Source organism: Primulina eburnea, chromosome 5 (assembly GCF_022965805.1).
Source record: "Primulina eburnea isolate SZY01 chromosome 5, ASM2296580v1, whole genome shotgun sequence".
NCBI lineage: Eukaryota > Viridiplantae > Streptophyta > Magnoliopsida > Lamiales > Gesneriaceae > Primulina > Primulina eburnea.
The window spans coordinates 7,948,953-7,971,136 of NC_133105.1; the positions used below are offsets into that span (position 1 = coordinate 7,948,953).

Here is a 22,184-nt window from a genome sequence, read left to right on the forward strand (position 1 = left end):
GCTATAATCACAAATGTAGTTGTTGTACAACTATTTATTTTCAAAATTTCATCGATATCTATATATTTTCACATATTCATATAGTCAATCAATACCAACAAATGTACACATGACAACGCCATGACACCTCTAAAGTCTGCATCTAATCTATAAGATATATAAAAGTTCCGATGGACAAATTTTTTCTATTGTGATTCGATAATTTTGTACATCGTACATAAATGAATTAAAAAAACATGTGTGATAGTTGAAGAAATCTAGATGTCAAAAACAAGATGAAAAAATGTTGACAATCTCATAGCAAGGCACTACAAAAAAACGGTAGGTTTAGCGACGGTTTTACGAAAACTGTCGCATATAAAAACCCGTCGCCAAATAAAATAAGCGACGGCTTAAAACAAACCGTCGTTTTTTTAGCCACGGTTTAAAACAAATCGTCGTTTTTTTAGCCACGATTTAATAACTCGTCGTAATATATTGCGAATTTAGCCACGGTTTACCGTCAACCCGTCGCAAGATATGGTGATTAATATATGGTCGGCGCGACGGTTTTTGTAAACCGTCGCGACTTAAATCGGCAACGGTATTTAGTAAACCGTCGCCGATCTCAATGGGCGACGGTTTATAGAAAACCCGTCGCTACTAGCGACGGTTATAATTTTTTCTGTCGCAACTAACAACGGTTTTATCTTAGGCCGTCGCTATGATTCTATTTATACCGAGGTTCTCGAACCATTTTCTAGAGCGATTTTCACCTATCTCTGGTAGTAACCATACTCTCTAAATTTTTCGAAGTTTCGGTTTTTTATTTTGTACTAACTATTTCGTATTTATTTTGTAGATTTGCTACTCGTGCGATTTTCCAGCGTCACGTGGAAGCAGCTATATCTTCGCGCAACATTAGGTTTTATAGTTTTTTTTGTACAGAAAATTTAATACATGATTTAATTTTTACGTATTAGTTTATTTGTGTAAATTTAATACATTAATTTTTGCTTAAATTTATTATCGTCGCGGTGTGCCGTCGCTATATTAATCGGCGGTTTTTTAAAAAAACCGCCGATTAATATAGCGACGGTTTTACCTATACCGTCGCTATAATTAGCGACGGTTTTTCGTACAACCGTCGCTTTTTATAGCTACGGTTTTGTGATTACCGTGCCATATTAAGCGACGGTAATGTAAAAACTAATTTAAATTGTATTTAACAAATTGATGGAAAGAATACTATTTGAGTCTCATCTAATCGCTAAATATACAAACTTAATTGTTGAAAGTTGACATTTTATTAATATATTGGTCTAAGAGCAATTTAGGAATATGGAAAAAGCCTCAACAAAAGTATTCACCCATCTTTCTTTATTAATAATAACTAGTGTACATCAAGCATCTGGTGGTGTGTGCATGTACAATATTTTTTCTAATTAATTTATTTTATATTTAAATAAGGGTGATATCATAGATGTAAAAGTTAATGAAGGATCATACTGTCATTTGAATTGATTATATTTATATGATGATTATCTCATAATATTAAAAATTATCGAATGAATAAAGTACAATCTGAAAGTTGAAATAAAAATAAATAAATAAAATTATAATATATATATCATATAAAGATAATTTTGGAAGTGTGGGAGATTTTTATATAGACAAAAATTTGTGTGAAACGGTCTCATGGGTCTCATCCATGAAAAAATATTATTTTTTATGCTAAGAGTATTACTTTTTATTTTGAATGGGTAGGGTTGACCCGTCTCACAGATTAAGATCCGTGATACGGTCTCATATATGAGTAGATTTCTTGTGAGACGATCACACGAATCTTTATCTATGAGACGGGTCAACCTTGCCGATATTTACAATAAAAAATAATACTCTTAGCATAAAAGGTAATATTTTTTCATGGACATGAGACCCACTCTTTTATATATGAGTAGATTTCTTGTGAGACGGTCACACGAATCTTTATCTGTGAGACGGGTCAATCTTACCGATATTTACAATAAAAAGTAATACTCTTAGCATAAAAGATAATATTTTTTCATAGATGACCTAAATAAGAGATCCGTTTCACAAAATACGATCTTGAAATCGTCTCACACAAATTTTTGTGATATGTTGGGATAGAAGTAGATAAATTAATAAATGAGAATATTATTAAAAATATAATAAGCAAACAAGTAGTATTTTATCTTATAATATTTTTTTTCTTGGGCCTGAGAAGGGGGACAACCCCCAAGCCAAACCCTCTGCGCCGTAAAGAAGAAAGAAAAGGTGAAGGAAACCCACCGCCTGATCGAGCTGCTGCACCAGCACCAGCACCTGCCGGAGGTTAGTTTTAAGGCATTTTGTTTTGGATTTAGATTATGGTGGATGCGCCGGTGTTGGTTTAATTTTCACGATAATTCCTATTTTAAATTTTTTTTCTCCTCTGATTTTAGGATGTAGTAATTGAAAACAAGTTCAGGGAAATTGTTAAGTACTCTGCCATTGAATTTGAGTTAGATGGGTTGTTCAAGAATCATGATTCAAAGAACAACCTTGGAAGTCTTGATCCAATTCTAGAATAAAATCGGCGAGATGGAATAAGAGCTGTAGGTGGTATCTCCGATTAATTGGAGGGGTAAGGGCTTTTGTTTGTGTAGGCCGTGTAGTGGAAATCATTTAGAAAAAATGGAATGCACTTTATAAGTCATTGATTACTTTAAGTTTTAAGTATTTGCTTTGTTGATCTGCGTATTTTGGAATCCCGTATTTTGGAATTTGTTCTGTTCGGCTTTGCTATGTTTTTTTGTTCTGCTCCGCTCCATTATGTTATGCTCTACTATGTTGTTTTCTAATGTCTGTCATGTGAATCATCTTTTGATTCTGGCAGGTCAACCTGTTGCATATACGACCGTACATGTGAGTCGTCTCTTGTTTCCTTATCATCCGTCTCTTGTTTCCTTATCATCACCGTGTTGCATGATAGAAATTCTAATATTTAATATGTTATTTTTTTTTTCTGAATTATGGTATTATGTCTACGAATATGTTTATTATTTGTTTTTATGATAGTTTTTGTCTTTATCCTTGAGGTCGATTTAGTTGCCGGACTTTTAGGGGTTCAATGAATTTTTGTGACTTTCAGGAGATGAATACATGGAGGTGATGTTGATTCATGAGGATTGGATATGATTATTTTATTTTGGGTTCATTAGGATTTCGAGGTTTTATCATAATGAAATACTTTTATTTAGTTTGGACATTTTGTCCTTGGGATTGTTTTGAAACATTTATTATTTCGCGGTTATTCTATTTCTTCTGTTATTGAACTGTGGCTTAAAATGATGGAATTGATGATATAATTTTAAATAAAAAATTTATCCAAAAATCAACATATTTAAATATGCTTATTAAGAAAAACCACAATATTTTTCTCACAACTCGATTGATTCCATAATCCTGCATGTGATTCGAATGTGCTAATCTGGGCCCTACGATATCAAATGCCCATCCAATTTAAATTGTATTTAAGAAATTGATGGAAAGAATACTATTTGAGTCTGATCTAATCGCTAAATATACAAACTTAATTGTTGAAGTAGTCCCCGCACACAAGACACATACAAAAAAGAATTAGATGGCTGATGAGCTTAGTGGAAATGCAACCTCTGTTGGCTCATCTTCTGAGGGGCGTGGAGGCATGACAGTGGATCAGTGTGAGAAAATGATCCAGAAAAGCTTCAGAAGTATGCATCTTACAAAAGTCATCTTGAATTATTGTTAGTCAATGTTGGGATTAGGGTTTTAGAACCTCGCCTACAGTTCTATGTAAATGTTGCAGCTCCAACAGTCAAGTTTCTTATGGAGCATCTGGAGAAATCTGGCTGTAGTATTGGAAGCAATTTCATAAAGGCTGTCAATTGCGATAAACAGATCAGTGGCGGTTATGTTCGTGGTGAAGGGGTATGTAGTTGAATCAGAATCCACTGTTTGTTACTTTTAAATTCTCAATTCCCTGTCATTCCATGAAGTGTGTTGTTGGCTTTATTCAAGAAGCTGAGCATTTCTAATTATTCCCAAGTAATATACCATGAGCAGTGGCAGAAACTTTGGTGCTTTTAAACTTTCTTTGTTATAGATAGTTGTATGCAGTAATCAAATGCAAATTCAAGATGAGGTGAACCAAGTTGTGATTCATGAGCTCATTCATGCGTATGATGACTGCCGTGCTGAAAATTTGGATTGGACGAGTTGCGCACATCATGCTTGCAGTGAGGTTAAAATCTACATGATTTATGTTTCACATATTTCTTTCTTATTTTTTCTTTTTGGGGAGAAGGGGAGCTGGTTGGGGTACAAGAGGGGTTATTCATCATGTTATTATTCTTTCTGATCTCTGTCTGACTCTGAAAACAGATTCGAGCTGGTCATCTCAGTGGTGATTGCCATTACAAAAGGGAATTATTACGTGGTCACATGAAACTTCGTGGCCATGAGCAAGTGAGTTTCTCACCGTAGTAGCTGTCCGATGTATTTAATGTTTCTTATGTATTCCTGTTGAAATGGTGTTTCACGTCATTATGCTTCAATCTAATTGACGTCGATACCTAACGTAATAATTGAAAGCATGTAAGGAAAACTTGCATGACAGTGTCAAGGGTATTCCGGAAAACTTTCAAAGATCATCTGTGCGTAGAAATCCCATTCTCTCTGTCAACTTCATGTAAAATGTTATTTGAAGGACTGTGTGAGGCGAAGAGTAATGCAATCAGTTACTGCGAACCCGTATTGCTCAGAAACTGCGGCTAAGGATGCCATGGAAGCTGTTTGGGATGTTTGCTACAATGATACGAAGCCGTTTGATAGAGCTCCCTGAAGCAAAAATGATATTTTGGACCCAAGAATTGAGGATTCTTTTAAACATTCTCGCGTAGCATTTTTATATACTCGTTGTCATGAGAGAGAAATTTTCCAGCTGCAATCTCGGATGCAAGTATGGCTCTTTCAATACTTTTTTCCCCATTTACAATGTTGGGTATATATTTCAATATGTTGTTACATTTGATCTTATAAGATTAACACCTTTTTGGATCCTATTCGTGTTGTGGAACAGATGTTTGGTCTGAATTGCTGGTGATACTCCCAAGTGAGAAATATGTATACTCACCAATAAGAAACAAAGTTCTGATTTCGTGTTTTCTTACATCTTGATTTCGAGGTTATACAAGTAAATAAATACCGATATTATTAAAACTTCATTTTTTTTGTTTTCTATAAGGTAAAATAGCTAAAATGGTCATGTTTGTTGGCTCATTTCATGTTTTGGTAATGTGAGCATTAATTTTGGATATTGGTCATAATTATATAAATTATGTAATGTTTTGGTTTTTAGTCATTTTTTCATAGAGTGTTGACGCAATGTCGAAAAATATTACGTGTCCGAAAAATGCTGATGCGGCACGGAGAAATGCTGATGTTTTCGACGCTATATGTGCATTCAATGGGAAAAAAAGATTAAAAAACAAAACATGATCCAAAACTCAAAATTGAATACTTAACAAAAATACAAAATGAGTAAACTTACAAGATGATTGACCAAAGTCAGGGATTGTACAGATTCTCAGGAGTGGTATTCCACTATTAAAAATAGTAATTGATTAATGTTCATGAGTGGTGTTTGAGTTGGAGGAGTAGGTGAGCGTTGTTTAGCTAGTGATTATGAGTTTGATTCTTTTTACCGACACTAAAATCTGAATATATGTAGTAGCCCGAATTCCAAATTGGGTAATTAACGGATTAATGGTGTTTAAGAAGGTTTAATGTGTAATTTTGACCGTGGTCATGATCGGACGGACCGAAGATGGTTCGGTAGCACCGAAGAGTTCGGACGATCCGAAGTGAGTTCGGTGGATCCGATCATGAGGTGTCAAGAGCCGATGGACACGTAGGAGTTCGGACGTTCCGAAGTGTAGGTTCGGTGGATCCGATCATGAGGTGTCAAGAGCCGATGGACACGTGGGAGTTCGGACGTTCCGAAGTGTAGGTTCGGTGGATCCGATCATGAGGTGTCAAGAGCCGATGGACACGTAGGAGTTCGGACGTTCCGAAGTGGGTTCGGTGGATCCGAACATAGCCTATAAATAGTGCTCGGAATTCCTCATTTTGGATGGCAAGTTCTTGAAGTTGTGTCTCATTTTGAGAGGTTTGGAAGGTTTCTAGGGTTAGTTGTCGGTCGAGCGATAGCCAAGAGCTGCCAGGATTAGTAGTGTAGCGACGCCTGAGTTACGAGGCAATCGACATCAAAGGGCTGTCGACGGACGAAGGTAAACCCTAAACCTTTGGTAGTACTGGTTTTGCTAGTTGAGCATGGTAGTATTGTTCATTGGGTATGCTTTTGATGCGTAGGCTTGTTCTAGACCTGATTAGCGGTGTTGCGTAAGGCTAGGCTTGCTGTGATAGAGGTACGAAAGTACTATCCGAGATATCCTGGTCGAGTATACATCCTTATATGTGTTGCATGATTATCTGCTGCATTATTATATGTCATATGATGCATGCTATTATGTCACGTTTTATGATGCATGTTGCATTTCATGTTGAGCCGTATCTCCTTCGAGATAGCCTTTACTGTTGAGCTGTATCTCTTTCGAGATAAGCTATATCTTGTGGGGCCGCTCAGCCCTGTCTTGTCTTGTGGACGCATGGACACCGAGAGTACACAGTGGCCGACGGGTCGGGAGGGCTTCGGTGATCCGGGACATTTTAGGTCCACGTCTGTTCTTGTAGTGGATGCAGTGACCCAGAGGAGTACCGCGCGGCACTATCCACTTGGCGCCTCTAGACTGAGCATTTTGAGATCCTTTGTTACTCCTGTTTCTTGACTACCCTGGTATCATATCATAGCATGTGCATTTCATATAGGCTTGTATACTCATGCTTTTGTACTGGGCGTTCTTATCGCTCACGTCCTCGGTTTTGTTTATCTTGGACACCCCATTCCCACGGGGCAGGCCTCAGGTTGGATGGCTCAGGAAGAGCAGGAGGAGGTCAGTGAGTAGCTGGTTGGTTTAGTTTTCAGTACTATTCTATTTCGTTATGGTTGTACTGCATATTTTCATTTTAGTTCGAGTTGTTCTGGATTTCGATTGGGTTGTATAACTATCGTTTGTTGGCCTTTTCCGCTGTTATCTCTGATTATTATTAATTAAGTTAATTGTATGCTTAGTTCTTGATTAGTAGGTGATTCTGGAACGGGTCACTACAATATATGTATACATATATAATCTACAAATAAAATAAGAATGTTTCATCAAAATTGATAGTCAATAAAAAATAATTGGGGTTTTTCAAAACAAAAAAAAAAAAAGCAATAATAGAAGTATGAAGAAGTTCCAGTTTTGCAATATGAGATATTGGTGTAGAGTCAAACTTTCTTTTTCCTCATTTTTAATATAATTTTTAAATAGAAAGTAAAATAAAAAGTTTTATAATATCACCATATAAGTATGATTGAGAAATAATCCAAATGCGTTATAAATGTCATATCTAAAGTTCAAACATTTAAAAATAAATATTATTATGCCAATTAGAGAAACTAAAATTATAATGCTGACTAGTTTAAAACTATAGTCTATACTTATACAGTGTGATATTAAATTTCAATTTATATAGTATACTATTTATTACTATTGTTGTTGTTACTTTATTAATATCATCACTATTATTTTAATTATTAATGATCATCTCAATTATAATTTTTATTTTTTATCTTTCATGGTTATTGTTATTTTTATCAATTTATTTTGTTATTAAATATAATTATTCTTATTATTGATTTTTTAAATAAAAAGAAAGAAAATGGTGTAAATCCGTAAAAACAGCATCAAAGAGAATTTCAATGTTGTCCTTAGCCTTAAACCAGCGGTACTGAACATGAATGCGAGTGTATCATTTGATCTGTGCACTACCATTGTTTGATCAGTCCATCGTTTGCTTCGAAATGTACTCATCTAGAACATCATCAAGGAGAAGTTCAGATATAATCTGATTTGAGTCGGGGGAGGATTTGATATTCAGAGATGACGGGCCGTACTCGAAAGGAACTGCCTACTGGGAAACATCCTCAAGACTAGTGCTCGTTTTCAATCCAACAAAAGAGATTCATGGTATTATACGACTGCCTCCCGAGCAGTCTGCGTCGGAAGAATCTTGATACTGATGCACGATGAGCAACGCTATATCAGGATGATTAATCACAATGGGAACGAATTCTACATCGAGAGCTATGGGGGAGCAAGGTTCGGCTTGAAACATAAACTACTGGTGCATTTTGAGGTGGCATGACACAATCTTGGAGCTAGGTATTGCACAGCGTCTCTGGCACAGAAACGCGTGAATTATGTGTATTTGAGTATTTTAGTACTTGAAAATCTCCAAAGATTACTGAAACCAAGGAAAAAAAAACAAAAACCGATGGATTCTACCCTTCCACACGACTGGTGGTAACACTTGACATAAACACAGAAATATGCCTGTTACGGACGTTTTTGCATAATCTTGTTCCATGTCTGTGAAATAAATAAAGAGCGACGTGAGAAAGCAAATGATTTCAAGAAGATTTAGGATGAGTATTGTTATAAAGCCCTTCTACAAGATCCACTACTACAACAAAAAGAGGGTAAACATCAAGTAGATAACTAGAAAAAGACCTTAGAATGAAGCTTGTTAATTTTATTATACGTTAATACGACGCAGCATCCTCCTCAGCAGCAGCAGCAGCAGCCCAACATAATTAAAGTTGTAAGCCAATTTTATGAAGTCAAGCTTGAAATCATTCCAAGGAGGATACCTTGGCTCCAGTTCCAGGAAGAAGCTTCGTTGAAGAATTGCTTTTTCATGGCTGAAAGTATCGAACGAGTACTTCCCGTGATACCGACCAAAACCGCTTTCACCAACACCTCCAAAAGGTAATGCGTCGCATAAAAACTGCAATCCAGGTGCTTAATCATCATCTCTAATTTTTTTGTTTTTACCTAGAAAAATTAGCAGCCTATACCTGAATCATTATATCATTGAATGTCAAGCTTCCTGACGATGTTTCTTGCATGATTCTTTCCTTAAACCTTTTGCATTTGGTGAATGCATAAATGGCCAAAGGTTTTGGTCGTTCGTTGATGAATTCTATGCTTTCTTCAATTTTATCCAGCTGCAAAATAAGACAATATCTTATACATTTTGTGGCGTACAGATAGCGGAACATGGATCAGACACAGTATATTCAATTTACAGTGATGATGGGGAGCAATGGACCAAATATTTCTTCCATCATAATCTCGGAGTCCAGGGGAGGATCAACTAAAATTGTTGGCTCAATCATCCTGCAAATTAAATGGTTGATACATGTAATCCATTAAATCTTGTGCCAAACAGAAAATAGAGAAAACAAGAAGACAACTAACAGATTTTTGCAGTCGACTGAACCACCATAAACAATGGAAGCTGACACAGAAGGGTCCTTGAGAAGATTCCTCACTCTATCAAAGTGATGCTTGTTCACTATTCTACAGATATTCTGAAGCTTATCCACCTCGTCACCATAAAATTTTTTGATAGACTTCTTCAATAATTCAACCTGAAAGAAATAAATACAAAAAATAAAACCAAAAATCATTTCCTGTACATAGACAAAAAAAATTACAACAGAAAGTTGTAATACCAAGACTGGAGCATCTTTTTGTTGCACAAGAACATAATCTACTCCTATGCATGCTTGTCCGGCACAAGGTCCCCACTTCCCACCAACTATTCTCTTCACAGCCACCTTCAATTCAACATCACAACCAAAATCAACATAAAACTAACTAAGACTTTGGAAGACTTGACATCTCTCAGCATATTTCTCTGGAAAGTAACATCGAAGTAGTTTTTAAACAACATTTCCTGAAGCATAACGAAAAGAATTTAGTTCTCTGACCAAAACGGGTGTATGCTTCTTTCCAAGTAGTAAACCTACTAATAATGTCACAAAGCCTTGTAACTATAAACCTGCAAGTCTGAGCCAGAGAAGGAGTCAAGAATGACAGGGCATTTTCCACCAAGCTCTAGAGTCACAGGAGTCAAATGCTTCGCAGCTGCGGACATGATGATACGTGCTACACGTGGACTACCTATCGTAGTAGTAAGCAGTAGTTGAATTAAATATCTACTTCATCCATTTGAAATATGACATTTTCTGATCCTAATGAATTATCATAATCCCAACATCTGTATGAGAATATAACTGCTACATATTAATAAGAAACCTGTAAAGAATATTTTGTCCCAATGGTGCTGCAATAGTTGTTCAGCTACTTCACTTCCACCTGGAATGACTTTGACGGCCTCTTTATCCAAGTAAAGTGGAACTGTACGATGAAGAAAAGAGGAGCATGCTGGGGCTAGCTCCGAAGGTTTTAGGACAACTGTATTTCCTGCAGATATTGCCCCAATAACAGGATCCAAAGCTAGGCCTAAATGAAGATGACATGAAGGGGTTAAGTTATACGCTTATTTTCAAAACAAAGATTTATAAAAGAAATGGAGGTTGTAAGCTTGTGATACATCGATACATGCTGAGGTCAATAATGATGATAAAGGTAAATTGCAATCTGAAAAGCATGTCACCTTTTATTTCTGCCGGTTAAAATGAAGAAGATAAAAAGTGAATGCTTACTGATGGGGAAATTCCAAGATCCGATTACAAGAACGGTGCCAAATGGTTCTGGTAGCACTTGTCCACTTGCGGGGAACAATAGCAATGGTAGCCACCCCTGCATCAACCATAGTAATATATAAACACCATATCTTCGACACAAGGTTTCTGTGCTAAAATAAGTTGTGCTAAGCGAAATAGAATAAAAAAAAATCCATACAATTACAGCTTTTGCTTGTCATTTCTGTCCGCGTGATTGTGAGCTGGAGAACATTGTGTTTATAAAAGAAATATTGTGGCTCGTGTTGGGACAGAAACTTAATCATACTGATCATGCTAAGAAGTGATGAAGTCGTCCGATCCGGAAAGAAGACCTACCTTTTTCGGTGCCATCCATTTGTCGATATGAAGCAAAGAGTGATCCGCAGATTTCTTTACAATTCCAATCTGAACATAAGACGGGGAAAATGATTCTCAAAGATCTGAGAACACAATCAAAAAAAGACCACTATAGGAACTAACATCAACTATCTGTATAATCCTGCGAGCTGCTAAAAATCGTAGATCAATTTACTGATGTTTGTTTTCCTGCTATCCCTGCACTTTTTATGCATGTGGGCAACTCCAGTTCATAAAGTAAAAGTACGATGTTTCAAAATTTATGATTTCAAATTAACATGAAAAGAAAAAAAGAATACAAAAAAATCGACAAACACCTCATACCCACAAGTCCAATCATTACTAAACAACCCTTTTGGATACAACATATGCAAAATGAAGTGAAGCGACGAACACTTGATCAAATGGAACTACAGGAAAGAACAAGCATGGAGGCAAAATAACGAGGGGGCACCCGACTTCTGAAAAGAGGAGCAAGAGAAGTGATAAACCTCGTCGCGATAAGCTTCAACGGGGTGCTTTCCAAGATCTTGATCGAGGGCTTCGAAAATCTGATCTTCATTTTCAGTAATCAGCTTGATCATGGCCCGGAGCTGGGATTTACGCCACTCCACTCCTCTCGTCTTCCCGCCGCGGAAAGTTCGGTGCAGCTCCGCTAAGCTTAAGCCAAGTCCCTCCATTTCTTCCGTGCGTGTACCAACGACTCAAGCACAACATGTGTGATTTTATTGATCCTGCACACTCCATTAAATGCACTTTGCCGGCCCCCATCAACTTTAACCAAAAAATTGGATTATATCATTTCAGAAAAAAAATAAAAATAGAAATTCTTAAAGAATTGGAATATAATATATTACATATTCTAAATTCCAAATAAATTAACTTATTCGGACATAGTCACACTCAATATATTATTTTTTTTATTACAAGGGGAAATCAAATTCGGGAACACAGCTAATCTGACAGGAGATGAGATCACTGGGTTACAAATTCGGTCTCACACTCATTATATTATTTGAAGATGATACAACTTAAAATCACTATTTTTGTTATATAAAATTTATAATTATCACATTAACGTGCAAATCAAGATATACTTAAATCTAGATAATGGATCATACCTTTATTGATGACTCGCGGAAGAAAAAAAAATAGTTATTTAATTATGTAATTGTCATGCTTTAATGTTTTGGTTTTATGATTCACCAGAATGTCACGTAACATCGAACGTGACCAATAATTTACATGCTTACGTTTTTTTAAGCAGTAATTTGTTTGACAGTCTCATTGTCAAGTTTTTTGCTATCTTATCTAAATGACGAGTATATTAGAAAGGATATAGAATATAAGATTAAAGCATGATAGATGAAATGGAGAATGACATCAGGAGTTTTATGTGATAGAAGGACGCGTACGTATGAGATTGAAAGAAAAATATTATAAGACTATTATTCAAACGGTTATGCTTTAAGACTCGGAATGTTGGACTACTACATAACTACATATACATAAGATGGTGGTAGCAGATATGCATATGTTAATATGGATGTGTGGAAAAACGCGCAAGGATAGAATTAGGAATAAAAAACTGAGTTATTTCGGTGTACCATCAGAAATGATAAGATTAGGGAGATAGGTCTAGCGTGGTTTGATCATGTGAAGAAGAGAACAAACAAGACTCTCAATCCGACGTATCTTAGATTTGCAGGTTAATGGAAGTAGTAGAATGATTTGTAGACCAATCCATTAAAAACTTGGCTAAAAATGATTAGCGATGATATCTTAAATCGTGGTTTAAGAGACGATGTATGAGAGAATTAATATCTATGTAATGTATGATGATATTTTTTTAAGCAATATATCGTACCAAGTACCAAGCGTCATGCGTTTCTAAAATTACAAAAGGATGTGGATAAAAAAAGTGAAGTTAAATCCTTCAAAAACGAAAAAGAAAAGTTATAAAGATTATAATAATAAAAAATTAGAAATGCCATTTTTAAAACATTTTCAAAAGTTACGAATTACACGATGATGGAATGCTCTCAAACTGTGTTATATTTTGTTCAAACAAATTTTGTTTATATGAATTATTAAAAATTAAACTCATCGAACAGCATATAGAAGCATGATATATTATGAATTGATTTGTCTCTTTTTTTAAAAAAATAAAAAAGAAAGAAAAAGAATATGTCAATCACAATAAACGATCAAAACAGTTTATTATTATTTTTTTATATAAAAAATGAATCAAATATTTTGTCTGTTATTAATTGTATTTTATTTATATATAATGTTTAGTGATGGAGTTTGTTTAAGCAAAGTATGGTACATTTTAGAGCACGAATTAGTATAACAGAAGGATTTCGTCCCGACTTTTCGATCTTTATTAACAAATTCAAACAATTAATTTTTATTTTTAAAATACATATATTTAGATGGAAGATTTAAAAAATTGAGTGGGTCTCATGTGAGACCGTCTCACGGATCCTACTCTGTGAGACGGGTCAACTTTATCTATATTCACAATAAAAAGTAATACTCTTAACATAAAAAGTAATATTTTTTCACGAATGACCCAAATAATATATCCGTCTCACAAATACGACCATGAGATCGTCTCACACAAGTTTTTTCCCTAGGCAAAAACTTGTGTGAGACGGTCTCACGGGTCGTATTTGTGAGACGGATCTCTTATTTGGGTCACCAATGAAAAAATATTATTTTTTATGCTAAAAGTATTACTTTTTATTGTGAATATGAGTAAGATTGACTCGTCTCACAAATTATGATCCATGATATCTCACATAAGACTCGCTCCTTCTGCTACAGCGATGATTGTAGATGAAACATTGGCATCATTCGATTGTCGTGGGGCTTGGGTTTGTTAGTATGATTTGTGAGTGAAACAAAAACAAATCTCCTGACATGGTAACATGCGTGTTTCGAACCAAATAGCTTATATTATTTGATCCTTTCACGTATCATATATACCTTCAAAAGTAGAATATATAACTTCAAAAGTAGAAAATAAATAAAGATATATACAAGATTTGAATCTGGAATTCGATCGCAAATTGATCCAAGAAATTGCTCTTACCAGGGATATATACAATTTTTTTTAATGATGTGATAACCTGCAACGACTACTCTATCATGTGTACTAAGTAAACCTCATATAAAACGAAATAGTTTGCAAACCACGCTAGTTGAGTTCATTGTTATAAGCTAAATTTAATTATTTGGCTAACTTTGCCAACTAAAGACTAAGTTCTCTAGACACTTTTTAAAAATCTATAGAGAGAATCACACTAATTATCCAAAGTACCAAATTTTCTATTTGAGTTCTCCCACTTTCAGAAAATATTTATGAAATGTCTCCTTAATTGACCATCAGAGTGTCAATGTCGTGCAACCCTCGACACCTCTGACTTAGCGATATGGGTGACAACCCACGAAGTTGGTTGTTCACCGATTTATGGCTACGTCGACCTGTTTACGAGCCATCTATCTACGACTACCTGGTTCTTTTTATGAGTCAATCGTCTACGATTACATAGACCAGTTCACCAGCCAACTGTCTACGACTACCTAAATTTGTTTAAGATGCTATCAGATCTTCTTATATTGGTATATATAATCCGAAAACTTTGTCAAATAATATTTAAGGAGTCAATAGCATGAAAAAGACCCGAAAACTTTAGAAGATTTACGTGAAAGAGCGGAAAATACATAGTGTTCGTATTATATGTTTGAGAAAAAAAGAGAGAGAATAAGAAAAATAAGAGGGAAGGAAGGAAGAGGAGAAGAGGAAATCTCTAGTCCTTCTATCCAGCACATTCTTTTCAATGATTTTAATTGATATCTATCCTATTTATTATACATACCATGCAACGCGACATCCAACCACATTTATTTGTATCATAATTCTACTTCAACTAACTAAATGTAAATATTAATGAGAAATATAAAAAGGAAAAAACTTATGTGGAACGATCTCACGGGTGGTATTGTGTGAGACAGATCTCTTATTTGGGTCATCAATGAAAAGTATTACTTTTTATGCTAAGAGTATTACTTTTTATTGTGAATATTGGTAGGGTTGACCCGTCTCACAGATAAATATTCGTGAGACCGTCTCACAGATAAAGATTTGTGATACCGTCTCACAATAGACCTACTTATATAAAAAAAGCTAGCGACTTTAAAGAAATTGAGGGGAGAAAACTTTTCATACGAATCTATTTGAGAAACTTGTGTATATGTTTCAAAAATAATTTTCTAAATACCAAATTTTATCTAAGATATATGGTGAAGAGGTGATATTTAAAATTTTAGCCCAAATCTTAGTAAAAACATTTATTAATCAGCCCAATCTTTTACCTCATCTAAAACCCAAAATATTAAAGTTTAAAATACCCAAAATTTTATAATTACACTATATTAGTGTTAGTAATATTAGACCTTTTTATTTATTTTTTATTTTCAAAAAATTAATTATATTTTATTATAGTATATTTTGTAGATTTTAGATTTGGATAAATATATCTTTTTTATTATTTATATTTACACATTTAAGATATTAAGAATTTAAAATATATTATTTATTATATTATATTTTTATTTTATATAATATGACTGATTTTTCGGTTCGACCGTAGTTTAAATCGGTTGGATCGATTGAACCATTTTTTAAGATAAAGAGGTTTGATCACCTGTCCGATATGAAAACATGTGACTAGATTATATTTTTTGGACTCTTAATATTTGATCCTTTTTTACTGTGTCTGTGTAGATTTCATCTCTAAGAATGTCTCTTGTGAGACGGTCTCACGAATCTTTATATGTGAGACGGGTCAATTCTACCGATATTCATAATAAAAAGTAATACTCTTATCATAAAAAGTAATATTTTTTAATGAATGACTTAATAAGATATCCGTTTTACAAAATAAGACCCGTGAAACCGTCTCACACAAGTTTTTGTCTTCATCTCTTCAACGACCAGTCTTCAGTCATATGTAGGGCTCTACCACATTAAATCCTTGAAGACTTGAAGGTAATTTTATTTTATGTTTATGATATATGATGAAATATTTACTTATTTAATATTTTTTAAGATATCAACTAGATAGAGCATTTTAAGTAATGAATTTTATAAAGACAACACCTTGTCATAAGATGAACAACGATTTTCTTGCAAATTGTGAGTTTGTTTTCATTGAGCGAGAGTTTGCTGATTCGATAGATGTTGAATCCGTAATAGATGAGTTTGACGAGAAGTTTCACAGAGTAAAACATTAAACATATCATTATTGAATTTGATTGACTATGTATCTAGTCTCTTGTATATTTTCTTGACTATTTTTATTTGTTTTTTTAAGACTTATTTGTTTGTATATTTTCTTTTAAAAAATTATAATTATACTATGATAGACTTATTATATAATTTGATATATTATTTTTTCATGAACAAATAACTTTCAATTAAAAAAATGATGATTTAGGGGGTGTATCAGTTGCACAGATTTTGCTTACTTTTTTTAAATAACAATTTTTTTTTTTGAAATTGATAAATTTCTAGTGATTTTTCAGAATTTTACAGATTTCTGAAGATTTTACGTAATATTTGTTTATCACGACTTTTGGACATTTGTTAACATTTTAATAGAACCCCGTGTATTTTGTAATTTATGGATGTGATTTTTTAAAAAATTTATTTGAACTAACATTTGAACTTAAATAAATTTTATTTATTTAAATATTTTTATCTGTCAATATACATATTTCATATTTATCGATTTAATTTACAAATTACAATAAGTACTAAATTTATTGTAATTAAAATTCAATATTTAAGTCTATTCAACATATTTATTTAATTAATTAATATTTTCAGAAAATAAATAACAAAATTTTCAATATTAATAAATTATCAAACTTAAAATTCTACGAGGTTTGTGACTGCAATTAATAAAATAAAATAAACGATCTTAAAAATTTTGAATTTAAACTATATTTAGCAATAAAAATATGTTTTTGAAATAGTGCAAATAAAAGGAAAAATATAAGGAGGAGAAAGAATGAAAATTAGTTTTTGTATTAATATTTTTTAATAAAAATGAAATTTAGCACATGAGTTTAAGATATTTCTCAATTAAATTATTCATCCAAATATTTAGTTCGAATCAAATACATTTTTTGATATTTTATAGTTGTACTTTATGTTTTAATTCTTGTACTTATAGAAATTTTGTGGAGTTACTAAATGTCTATTTGATATTTTTATTACATCTAAACTTTTATAGAGTTTTAAAATTCAAATTTGAATGTCACGTGATTTTTTTTCATAAAAGTTACTAAAAGTCTAGAACCAACACACCTTTTTATTTTTAGTTCAGTCTAGGCATGCTTAACGGGTCGGTTCGACCCGGAAACGGCCCGTTAAGCCCGGAACCGGAATCAATATTGAAGAACCGGACCCGAAACCATGTACAATTCGTATGTTTTGGGTTGAACCGGTTTAGTATTTTCTGAACCGATTCAACCAGGTTCTGGATCCGATTCCGAATCGGTTCCGGCCCGTGTCCGGAACCAGCCCGGAACCGGATCCGAAACCCATAATTCGAAATTTTTTTTAAAAAAAATAATAATGACCTTTGGGCCAACGGCTGCATTTGGGCCAACGTCGTTGGCCCAAAGTCTGCTTTTGGCTGCTGCACATTTCAGTCCACCTAAACACAAAACCGTGGTTTCGCCCTTCATATGATGTGGATCCAATACACTCCTTGGCTCTAATATTTCAATTTTTTTCTGCTCGAATTTGGATCGAATTAAAGCTCAGAAGCTCGAATAGTTTAAACTTTTACGCTCGAATTAAAGATTGAGCTCTAGTTTCGTTCAAAATTTTCAAACATATTAGTGGGTTATTCGAATTACTGTTCTGAATATATATAAAATGTTTGACCGTGGAATAAAAACTTGAGTTCATGTTGAAAAAAATTAATCATATTAAATTTATGTTCGAATTTGATAAATTTCAAATATTTATATGTTGTGGATGCCCGATATGACCCGGAGCTTTTAGAACAAAACGCAATAAGAAAGGGGAAATAAAGCCTACCTCGTTCTTTCTGTTCTTCTTCGATTTGCTAAACGGCAAATAAGCGCACTACAAAAATGCAGAGCTCTGAGAATGAATCAAGTAAAGAAATTTCAGAAAGGGAAGGAAATATATTAAGTTTCTTGGACTCCACGGATAGTTATCTGATTCTCATGGATTATTTGTCTTCAGCTCTCCGCCAGGTATACAGGGAAATTAATTTTCTTGATCCCAGTTTCCTCAGGTTCTAATCGATGAAAGATTGGATTTTTGTCATTTGATTGAAATAACCTTATGTAATCATGTGTTTAAAGCTGGTAATCCCGCGGTTAGAATTATTGGATGAGAAGTTGTAAGGGATCTAGTTGATAAAGGGGAATGAAAGAATAATTATCCTACAATATCATGTTGGTGAATCTCGTTTTGGCTCGAATTATGATTCTTGAACTACTTGTTTTATGAGCAATTGGCTCATCTCAGACTAAAGTTTCAAATTTCATACGTAACGATTCTTGAAAATACATGTTTTACCTCAAAAATATGTTAATATTCCTGGAGTTTTTGTTTCGGTCACACAGGGCTGGTTGGAATTAGCCAGTGCTCGGCATTCAATGGGCGCATCTCGCATAAACAGCACCTTGTTCGATCTCAAGTCTCATCATGCTTCGACGACTTTACAAGTGCACCAGTATGATGGTATTTATTACTTGGAAAGCTCTATTTGGACCTTTGTGCATGATGTTGATTTAAGAATTTGTATGTGTTGGAAGTTATGAGATCAATGTGGGAAGTCAAATGCCGCAGTTTTATATTCATTCGTTCATCAGAGACTTGAATTTTTAAGAAGAGAATAAAGACGACTGAACTTCATAAAAAACCAGTTTTCCAGGGATCAATCGGATGGAGAAAAAATCAGAAGCAAGAAGACATATAATTTACTTGAAAATCCATCTAAAATAAAGAAAGGAAAAACCATGGATGCACTGAGAAATTGTTTGTTAATATCATGAAAGTCAATGTGACAATTACAAGAGGAAATTTTTGTGAATATTGTCTTGGACCTTTGTACTTAAATGTATGTGGTCTTTAACGAGGATTTTGAATTTATTATGTTCCCAGATAGCCCTGATATGGGTTTACCCAACTTCACGTTGTGCAAATGGGCATCCTCAGATGATTCCGAAAGGTACCCCGAGGAAGCCAAATTTGAGGAGGATGAATTGCTGCAGAACAAGTCTAAGAGCCCACGGCTTCTGCATCGGCATACATCTCAGAACTCTGGTATACTTTGTGTCACCTGGCGATCCCTCTATACCCAGGCACAGCCGTCTACTAAGGCGAGTGTGCCTGGACTTGCCTTTGAAACCCACTTAGGCACGCTCAAGTGCGCCCGAGTGGGCTTTTCTTTTTTTGTTTCGATTCTCTTAAAAATTTAAGAGAAAATAGAAAAGAAAATCCTACCAAACATTAGAAGAAAACAAGCACGCCCAGAAAAGTCATATGTATTTCATTTTCTAAAAAGAAATTTATTGTGGCTTTATTTCCTAAAGTATTCAAAGATTACATATATAGATAGAGCTTTAAACTATGCTAGAATCTAAATTGATTGAGTAGACAAACTAGTGGAGAAAATCCCTGCACTTACTATAGTAAGAAGGATATTAAAAGTACCGAAAAAATCTGCCGGCAATAGTAGATTCCTTAGCTACAGTGCTACACAACATACTAAAGATGAAATATCAATACTCTATATCAGAAAAATAGAAGTGTAAGGCATAAATCTGCCAATAATGAAAGATAACAGCAGTATAGATAAATAATTAAATATACTTTTATGATATAATATATTTTTGCTTAGCTTAATTATTTCAATAATATTGTTTTGTAATAAAAAAGTAGTAAACAAATATATTATTTTAATAAATTAATAATGTGCCTTGCTTCGATGATGTAGCTACAGTGCTACACAACATACTAAAGATAAAATATCAATACTCTATGTCAGAAAATAAAAGTAAGGCATAAATCTGTCAATAATGAAATATAACAGCAGTAGTAGATAAATAATTAAATATACTTTTATGATATAATATATTTTTGCTTAGCTATTGTTTTGTAATAAAATAGTTGTAAACAAATATATTATTTTAAAAAAATTAATAATGCGCCTTGCTTAGATGATGTGCGCTCCTCGCATTGCGCTTCAGGATCCAGAACCTCTTTGTGTATTAGTGCTCCTTGCGCCTTTAACAACTATGAGCAGAAGTTTGATTACAAGACGTGTTAATGTTTTCGGCCTTCATGAGTTTGTCCGAGGAAGGCATCTGTGGTTTTCTTGCTTGCCTGTTATTATTCTGAAAACTGTATTAATCATTAGTTATTACTGCATTAAATTTGATTTGTCAACAGAAAGTGACGAGAGAAATTAACACCACAAAATTTGGCAGTTTGGCCAACATTGGCCTAGATGGCTCAAGCTCTTGTATTTCTCTTTTGGTAATATATTAGAATGACCACCTAATTACATAGGTTATTTACACTTGTGAAGGTTAGTGATTTGAGGATTTCACCTATAAACAGAATAAAATAAAACAAGGCGTTTCATGCTAACAAGTGATGCTATAGTTGTGAAATTATAATCATGCCACTATTTGATTCTTGATTTTTTATAAAATAATCAAGAAGAGATGGGAGTTCTTGTTCTTTATTTCTCCTTTCGTACTATTTTATTTATTGATTGATGATTGATATATCTTTTTGTGTGTGCTTTGGTCGTGAAGATCCTAAGGAGATCGGTTCTGAAGGTGGTGGATCTCCAGTTTCAGTTGTTAATCAAGTAAGCTGGCAATTATCCCTCGTTTGCATGATTGAAACAGGTGTCCATCGTGGCACATAGAAGTCAAAATCATGCGTGCATCCTGTGACTAATAAGTCATTGATCTCTACATGTATAATTCTTTAAAGGCAGTAACATCGAAAATTATTAACTGTCAAATTTTTATTCTTTATGCATGAGCATATTCTGGTTTCTAATTTTTCTAGTACTGGACACATGTGAAACATTTTAAAGTTATGGTATTTGAGGAAGAACGGTTGGGACTTAGAAGAGCAAGTATGAGAAATTTGCCTCTCAAACGCAAAAAATTCCAAATTCACATCTAGTTTTTCTGAGATATGATTTTCGGCTCTTAAAAGACATTAAGTCATACTCGTAGCCTAGATTTTTCATTGTGTTCCTGAATAGGATTTTGTATGTGGATATTGTTTGATTGGCCATTGATTATCAACAGGCTCAAATAGAACGAAGCAAGTCTTTGTCTATGTTTGGAACGTTGGTATCTCCTAAGCTTCGTGCAACTCAACTATCATTTGAGAGGGGTATACACCACCTTCTTTCCTGCTTAAACTTCTAATTGTTTGACAACATATACTTGATTCTATTCATCTATCTTTTACGCTTCGGGCAGCTCTGCAAATATTGGTGGAGATATCAAATGTAAGAGCGTCTTTGCTCCACGCTCATGATCTAGTGCAGAATGACCTGAAGGCAAACGAATAATAACTGCTGGTGTATCTTCTAACCGATCCATTTTGTGAGATGGAGATAAACGCAGCAGCCATTTTCGCTCTTGTGATAGCAGTTTTTATTTTTGACAGATTTAGGGTGTACTTTTGCTTGTATACTAAATTATTCTTTACTTTCGAAACTAGAATGGAAGTTGATTTCTTAACTTGCCTTCATAGTGAGTGAAAATGAGTTGAGACGATTAGGAGGCAGATTTACGGTTTAATGGCCAAAAAATTGCTATATATTGTTGTTTTTCAGTTCGACCTATCCTAGCATCGTTTGTTTCGTAGGATGAGATGATATTTTTGGTCAACGATTTCTTTTAGCTAATGCTTGATACATTTAAATTTTATGAAAATAATAAAAATTAAGTCATGAAAAATTTATATATAAAGAGAGTTCGAATGTATAAACTCAAATATATTTTCTCTATAAATATA

The 22,184-nt window shown here is 33.9% G+C and overlaps 3 protein-coding genes and 1 long non-coding RNA gene across 8 annotated transcripts; 2 read left to right on the forward strand and 2 right to left on the reverse strand.

Annotated features, from left to right (window-relative positions):
* The first annotated feature begins 841 nt into the window (after window positions 1-841).
* On the forward strand, window positions 842-5,125 carry LOC140832862 (mitochondrial inner membrane protease ATP23). 5 transcript variants are annotated; one of them, XM_073197120.1, is made up of 8 exons: window positions 846-904; window positions 2,228-2,334; window positions 2,879-2,907; window positions 3,591-3,734; window positions 3,830-3,951; window positions 4,127-4,264; window positions 4,405-4,488; window positions 4,730-5,125. In XM_073197120.1, the coding sequence occupies exons 4-8, from the start codon at window positions 3,626-3,628 to the stop codon at window positions 4,862-4,864; spliced, it is 588 nt and encodes a 195-aa protein (XP_073053221.1). In that variant the 5' UTR covers window positions 846-904; window positions 2,228-2,334; window positions 2,879-2,907; window positions 3,591-3,625; the 3' UTR covers window positions 4,865-5,125. The 5 variants fall into 5 exon arrangements, with proteins under 5 accessions (XP_073053222.1, XP_073053221.1, XP_073053223.1 ...); XM_073197121.1 differs by lacking the exons at window positions 2,228-2,334; window positions 2,879-2,907 and having other exon boundaries at window positions 842-904; XM_073197122.1 differs by lacking the exons at window positions 846-904; window positions 2,228-2,334; window positions 2,879-2,907 and adding an exon at window positions 1,090-1,276 and having other exon boundaries at window positions 3,588-3,734.
* LOC140832864 (uncharacterized) lies at window positions 2,781-3,624 on the reverse strand. The gene is made up of 2 exons (XR_012118172.1): window positions 3,031-3,624; window positions 2,781-2,938 (listed from the first exon to the last, which is right to left on the reverse strand). It is a non-coding gene; the product is annotated as an uncharacterized lncRNA (long non-coding RNA).
* A 3,454-nt stretch (window positions 5,126-8,579) lies between the features above and the next one.
* LOC140832861 (aldehyde dehydrogenase family 3 member F1) lies at window positions 8,580-11,839 on the reverse strand. Its single transcript, XM_073197117.1, has 10 exons — window positions 11,569-11,839; window positions 11,057-11,125; window positions 10,700-10,796; window positions 10,290-10,496; window positions 10,033-10,154; window positions 9,704-9,808; window positions 9,447-9,619; window positions 9,275-9,365; window positions 9,044-9,193; window positions 8,580-8,973 (listed from the first exon to the last, which is right to left on the reverse strand). The coding sequence occupies exons 1-10, from the start codon at window positions 11,755-11,757 to the stop codon at window positions 8,722-8,724; spliced, it is 1,455 nt and encodes a 484-aa protein (XP_073053218.1). The 5' UTR covers window positions 11,758-11,839; the 3' UTR covers window positions 8,580-8,721.
* Window positions 11,840-18,141: 6,302 nt separating this feature from the next.
* On the forward strand, window positions 18,142-22,005 carry LOC140832865 (uncharacterized). The gene is made up of 6 exons (XM_073197124.1): window positions 18,142-18,379; window positions 18,755-18,872; window positions 19,296-19,457; window positions 20,957-21,012; window positions 21,467-21,554; window positions 21,644-22,005. The coding sequence occupies exons 1-6, from the start codon at window positions 18,254-18,256 to the stop codon at window positions 21,733-21,735; spliced, it is 642 nt and encodes a 213-aa protein (XP_073053225.1). The 5' UTR covers window positions 18,142-18,253; the 3' UTR covers window positions 21,736-22,005.
* The last annotated feature ends 179 nt before the right edge of the window (window positions 22,006-22,184 follow it).

What these genes read in the sequence shown, in the direction of transcription:
- LOC140832862 (XM_073197121.1), top strand. Translation starts at nt 3,626, where the DNA reads ATGGCTGATGAGCTTAGTGGAAATGCAACCTCTGTTGGCTCATCTTCT. An exon ending in CACATCATGCTTGCAGTGAG is followed by an intron (nt 4,265 to 4,404) that starts GTTAAAATCTAC and finishes CTCTGAAAACAG; the next exon opens with ATTCGAGCTGGTCATCTCAG. An exon ending in AACTTCGTGGCCATGAGCAA is followed by an intron (nt 4,489 to 4,729) that starts GTGAGTTTCTCA and finishes TGTTATTTGAAG; the next exon opens with GACTGTGTGAGGCGAAGAGT.
- LOC140832861 (XM_073197117.1), bottom strand. Translation starts at nt 11,757, where the DNA reads ATGGAGGGACTTGGCTTAAGCTTAGCGGAGCTGCACCGAACTTTCCGC. An exon ending in AATGGATGGCACCGAAAAAG is followed by an intron (nt 10,797 to 11,056) that starts GTAGGTCTTCTT and finishes TGGTTGATGCAG; the next exon opens with GGGTGGCTACCATTGCTATT. An exon ending in CATTGCTCCCCATCATCACT is followed by an intron (nt 9,194 to 9,274) that starts GTAAATTGAATA and finishes CTTATTTTGCAG; the next exon opens with CTGGATAAAATTGAAGAAAG.
- LOC140832865 (XM_073197124.1), top strand. Translation starts at nt 18,254, where the DNA reads ATGCAGAGCTCTGAGAATGAATCAAGTAAAGAAATTTCAGAAAGGGAA. An exon ending in GCATACATCTCAGAACTCTG is followed by an intron (nt 19,458 to 20,956) that starts GTATACTTTGTG and finishes TTGGTCGTGAAG; the next exon opens with ATCCTAAGGAGATCGGTTCT. An exon ending in CAGTTTCAGTTGTTAATCAA is followed by an intron (nt 21,013 to 21,466) that starts GTAAGCTGGCAA and finishes GATTATCAACAG; the next exon opens with GCTCAAATAGAACGAAGCAA.